Source organism: Hyalella azteca, unplaced genomic scaffold (assembly GCF_000764305.2).
Source record: "Hyalella azteca isolate HAZT.00-mixed unplaced genomic scaffold, Hazt_2.0.2 contig2006, whole genome shotgun sequence".
In the NCBI taxonomy this organism is placed as follows: domain Eukaryota; kingdom Metazoa; phylum Arthropoda; class Malacostraca; order Amphipoda; family Hyalellidae; genus Hyalella; species Hyalella azteca.
Genome location: NW_025932295.1, coordinates 39,107 through 45,156, shown reverse-complemented (window position 1 = coordinate 45,156; position 6,050 = coordinate 39,107). Strand labels below are relative to the sequence as shown.

Genomic DNA, 6,050 nt, shown 5'->3' with positions numbered 1-6,050 from the left:
TATAAGTCATTTTACTAATAATATCTAAAGGTTTCCATTGCTAACATTCTTATTCCTTCTATATGTTTTTCCAAACAGAATCTATAATATCTTCTATCTAAACAAATTAATTAATTTGTTTTATCTTCGGCATGCCTAATATAGTACTCTCTCATCATATCGAAGTTTTCATGACTTATTAATCACGAACAACTGAGGGTTGATAAATAATTGAATGTAAATTAAAAATTCAGACGGTTCTAACTCTAAGTCGATTAAACAGAATGCAGCAAAACATATTCATCATAAATACAGTTTGTTCAGGTTAATTTGATTTACACAAAAGAAAGATTCAAGAAACTACGGTAACCATTAATTTTGGTTGGAACTTTCCATGCGATCGATAATAATTAAAACTTCACAGCAAGATTCTTGCGTTTTTATAAGAATATAATTAATTAACTCCTTCATATCACTAGATTGATAGGCTTTAATATGAAAAAAAATGCGGTCTAGTGAATGTATTTTTTTTTTGCGAATGAACGAAACTTATCAAAGAATATTAAAGGATTGATAATTTCGGGCTTTAATATTTATTAGGGTTTAAGTGAAAAGAAGCAGGATTTAACACCTCATCACCGCCTGCTCCGTGCCTACAAAGATAATGTGGCCTACCTGAAGTACTACAAAATCCTTCGGTTAATCGCTGGTGAAGAGCTGGATCTTGGAGCTGGTCCACGCCCGCGCAGAGGTAAGTTGCCGGGGCCGATGTAGCGGTCGCAGCTAGAGCGCCTGGGGTGCCTCCGAGGGTTGGTTCCGGTGCAGACGACATCCACTCTAGCACGTGCCCACGTATGTCCCGACCATGCTTAAGCTAAGCTTCCATGCAACTCTTTTCTTCATGAGTCCAAAGGTAAACCGGGGCCGAAGATTCTTCATAAGTTCCGTACAATATGACTTGATGTGTCGACAGATACGGTAAAATTGAATCCAGCACGAATCTACGACAGCACCCTTAGAGTTGCCGCTATGAGGACAGGCAACGAACTGGCGAAGACTCTTCAGAGAAGAGCGAAGTAAAGTAGGGGGCGAGATGTTAGTTTCACGTTGAATGTGCACACTAAAACTGCTTCCAACGTCACCCAAATCATTTGAGGCACAGAGCAGGTTAGGATGCTTAATTTATGCCCGAAATTTATCAGAAATTAAAACTAAATCATACATTTTTTGTTTACAAGTATGCCTTGAAGCACAAGTAAAGCATGTAGCACAAATAAAGTATGTATTACGGACTGTTGAATCGAACCGATGAATCCATCAATAGAAGCGTTTCTTAAATTTTTAAATTCCAATGGTTGTGGAATTTCAACTAGAAATTTCCCCCCTAAACCATGAAATGTATTCAGTTGACACCGACGAAAATGCAATATGAGTTACACGAGTGTTAGTTAAGTCATTCCTAAATTCCATTTAATTCCAATAACTGTAGAAATTCAATTAGAAATTCCTTAACCTAGAAAATTCTTTCAATCAACAAATACAAAAATACTGCACGAACTTCTCTAGGGATAGTTCATTCGTTTTAGAATTCCATTAATTTCCAAAAACCGTTTGAATTCGACTCGAAATTATTCAAGCCTATGAAATACTTTCACTCCATAACGGGAAAATTTTGTATGATTTTTTTCTCGAACGTCAGTTCAATCGATTCTGAAATTCATCTATGTCAAAAAAATACGGTAATTCATCTCAAAATTTACCACTAACTCAAAAAATGCAGTCACTTGATAACGCCAAAAATGCTCAATTAATTTCAAATGTGTCAGTTTAGTCATGGTACTAAAATTACGTTCTATTATTGAGCTGTAATTGGAGCAAGAAAATCTATACATAAACCATAAATAAAAAAAAAGTTTAAGCTCAATTATGATTAATACCATATTCGGATCATGAATACATTTTACATAATTACATTTTATATAATTTCTATTAAAACTTTATGTAACCATAAAAAAAATTTTTGAATAAAATGAATATAATAAAAAATTATGATCTAAATCATCGCTTATTATTATTTAGACCTTAAGACCTAATTCTTATCCCATTGTCATCAAACATTTAATTTTATATCATTTCTTAATAGAATAGAAACCGAAGCAAAAAATCTTTAAAGCATGATTATCTCTCAATCACAGTCCACACTCGTGCGCAAAATGTTTAAACATGTTTGTTGTTTGTATCTCGTTCAAAATGTGCACTTATAAGCAACGTGCCCATAATTGATTTGCCTCTCGATCAAAGTTTGCACATGTACGGGCCTAAATTCTTTGTTTTGCATAATGCAAAACAAAGCTTTTGCCCAGCTTTTGATAAGTACCCGAGATTATGGTTCCAGAGGACTCGAATATTCCTCATTATGAATACTCGGTTCGTTGTGAAGAAGAAAAAAAGATCCAATAAATAAGTTCTATGCTCAAGACCAGACAAATTTTAAATATTTAATTTTGACAAACGTTATGTAGGAATTAATTCATTATTAAACGCCATAATTTAATGAATTAATTGAATCATTGATCGTTCGACGAGCGCGGTAAAGTGATCGGCATCTTATGATGAACTGGTCTGGCACGAGGCACAAAATTTCGCTTATATTTGACTTCATTAACAATTGTTCGAAATGATTATATTCCACTCAATCAAACGGTACTCTTATCGGCAGAATATTTCAATTCGCAATTGCTTAAATTCATGGAGTTTAATGTATGAGGTATTGGCACGGTGAAATTTCGTATGGCGATATTTTAATTCCAGATTAAAGCTAAGTGGCACTCAAACGACTCAAGACTCTGTTTAAGATAATGTATGCTGATTCATAAATATAAATAAAAGCTTTATGAAGGCTTAAAGAGAAGATTTTGACTATAATGTAATCGGTTTGAACGGAAGGACCTAAGACTGAAGTAGTGTATTTGTGAATGCTTTCATCATGTCTTTCATCATAGCTTTCATGTTTAAATCATTATAATCCTTATATCATCTATCAGTCATTAATATCATTATATCATAATGGCGACTAATATCCTACATCTCAATGATCTAATCATAACGAATAACATCTTGCATTTCTCAATGATGAACAACATAATCCATGAGCCAGTATAAGTATGAAAGAAGTTAGGATGTTTTTCCTTAATCTCATTTCTTCTAAAACTGCCATTGATGGCAAATTAGAAAACAATTCGCATTCTCACTCTTGGAGAACCCCTCGAGCCCAGGGAGCCTAAGGGAGCCTGATGGAACTCGAGGGAGCCTGAGGGAGCCTGATGGAGCCTGAAGGAGCCCGATGGAGCCTGAGGGAGCCTGAGCTAGGGAGCCTGGGGAAGCCTGAGGGAGCCTGAGCTAGGGAGCCTGAGGGAGCCTGAGGGAGTCTGAGCTAGGGAACCTGAGGGAGCCTGAGGGAGCCTATATGGGGGAGGAAGTTGTACGAAGGTTACCATGGACGAGTTACCAAGAGATGGGTTAATACGGTGCCTATGGTAGCAAGGGTAATAACAGGACAATAAGTAAATCTGGTAGTTTATTCTGGTAGGTGAGTGAGAGACTTGAATTAATTATGAGAACTGAGGTGATTGCGAGAATTGTATCGGGTAAGAACCGTGCGAGTAAATAGGGTGTTAATGGAGTATAGACGAGATCGTGTAAAATAAATGTGTACAGGTAAGATTCAGTGATTTAATTAATTAATTAATTTTATCACAACACATGAGAAAACAGCCGTAGTGCATTAGCAGCAAGTAAAGGAAATTTCGGGGTATAAATTGGATGGTGATAATAGCGATCAAGACTAAAAAGCAATCACTGAGTCTCGTGGCTTTTTGAAGCACGTAACTTCAATATTTAGAGAGCAGCGATCAAGACTCATACAAGCACTGTGACATTTGAATTACGTAGCTTATAAATCTAGAGAGCCTCAAGAGCAAACAGTGTTGGTCGGGTAGTCTTTTGAAGTACGTAGCTTTAATATCTAAATGTCATAGATTCTAGAGCGTATACTGTGTAGTGTGTAGGTCAAGAAGCCACATAGGTCCTGAAATGTTATCAGACGTGACCGAAATTCCGATGCTCCAAAATATTTGAGATGCGATGCTATATGGTTTGCTTCTTATGATTTGAAATGCGGTGCTATATCCTCCGTTTAAAGGTCATACTTAACTCTATGACAAACATGATTTCCATTCTTGTGTGCTTTGATACAGTCTTAGGCAATGAACGGGGAAAAAGGGCAATCCGACATTTTATGGGCATTCGAAGTACAACTTATGTTGAACACAGCACATTGTATTTAAGGTTTGTCTTCATTCCTGTACGCAGGATCACGTTTTTCTCAGAGAGCATCGTTGCAGGTCCATCAACATAGTAGGGAGTTTTTACATCATTTGTATTTGATGCACAGTTGGATATGTCGCTGCCGTCAGGCCAGGTGAAGGGGAGAGACAAGTTTGTTTCATTGCCAGTCGCACTCAACCAGGCAACTTTGTCCAAATTTGGAGAAGCTTTTATCGTGTAATCTGTTGACATGTACACCATGAAAACAATTCGAATTTCATTAAAATGTTTTTAAACAATCTATTTGAAGTTTAATTTCAAGGAAAAAAGCATAAGTTTATGTTTTTTGTATGTCTTAACTTTCAGCAACTCAGTTCGTTTAGAATAATTCTAGGTGTGTCGAACCTTCTCTGCTGGCTCCAATACTTTAGAATATCCAAAAATATCTAGTCAATGGAAAGTGATGTTTTGAAAATAATTATCCATCGATGATTCGAACCACGATTTTCACCAAATAATTCCAAAATACAAGTAAGTATATGGCTTTAATTAGCTAGTTTTCATATAGCTTCCTAATTAACTATTAGGCTATTATTATTACCTATTAAGTCATCCCTCAGCTCGCCTCTCTATAAAGATATGAATTTTTGTGGATTTTTCTTTGCTTTTAAATTCTTAGTTTATTTGCGATTTAAGCAAACAAGTGATATAAATTATTTACTTGTTTAATTTTTTAAAATTGATAATTACTTGTTTAAACAAACAAGTGATATGACAAACAAGTCATTCCGAAGCGTACAAGATGTATTAAGTTACTTTGTAATTGGTCGTGCTTTCATTTCTATATAATTCGTGAATTTGTATGTACAAATAAATCTCACCCTTGACGAGTTGCACTGCCTTGTCTCTGACTTGCTTGGTCTTGATGACGAGAGGCTCGCCGCCTTCTGCCCTGCAGAGACGCCGCTGGTTCGCCAGAGACCCGTCGTTCGAGAGAGCGGTGGTGATGAACACGTCTCTCATTACCGGGCCTGAAATTGGTTCAAAGATTTCTCAAATATATTTTTCTGCCCTGTCCAAAATTATCTGTTATTCATCAAACTTATCAAGTAAATTAAGATGAGGGAATTACGTTGATAATCTCTCATTACTGTCATTTCAATTCATATGGTTATTTGTGCTGAGAACTACGGTGGGTTCACATATTTACACGCACTCAATACCAACTTATGAATATTGTTATTTGTTGGTTGGGAAGTGGCCAATTTAAATACCTTCACACTAAATTCTTATACAGTCTTCTCAGACAAAATTAATATTTCAGTTGAAATTATAAATTGCGCTAATAATTCATTGCTAATCATTCAGAATTCACGCACCATACTTGAAGAGACCAATAACGCCGGTTGTGTTCTGTACTTTTGTCTCGCACTGACTGACGTACGTGAGGTTGCACGTAGACGAGGGCTTATCATACGTCGCTGCCGTGCACTGCGGCTGTACGAGGCACTTGGTACGACAAGCGCCTGGAATTTGTTCTCATTTTATAATATTGATTTGCGCGTTCAATGGTGTGTAGTCAACTGTTTAGTGTCATATGCATGGTATTTTTGCAATATTTCTGAATTTTAACTTGAGCAGCAGCTATGGGCATGCACTCAAAGACTTTTAGATGCCTGAATAGAAATACCTGAAGTCAAGAATAATTTGTGATGCTAAATGTGAAAGACTTTTTACCTTTTGGA

General features: G+C 36.2%; 1 protein-coding gene across 1 annotated transcript; it reads right to left on the bottom strand.

Moving 5' to 3' along the window:
* Positions 1 to 3,574: 3,574 nt before the first annotated feature.
* On the bottom strand, positions 3,575 to 5,705 carry LOC125179279. Its single transcript, XM_047884847.1, has 3 exons — positions 5,685 to 5,705; positions 5,187 to 5,336; positions 3,575 to 4,547 (listed from the first exon to the last, which is right to left on the bottom strand). Exons 2-3 carry the CDS (start codon positions 5,326 to 5,328, stop codon positions 4,297 to 4,299), a joined length of 393 nt encoding a protein of 130 aa, XP_047740803.1. The 5' UTR covers positions 5,329 to 5,336; positions 5,685 to 5,705; the 3' UTR covers positions 3,575 to 4,296.
* Between the last annotated feature and the right edge of the window lie 345 nt (positions 5,706 to 6,050).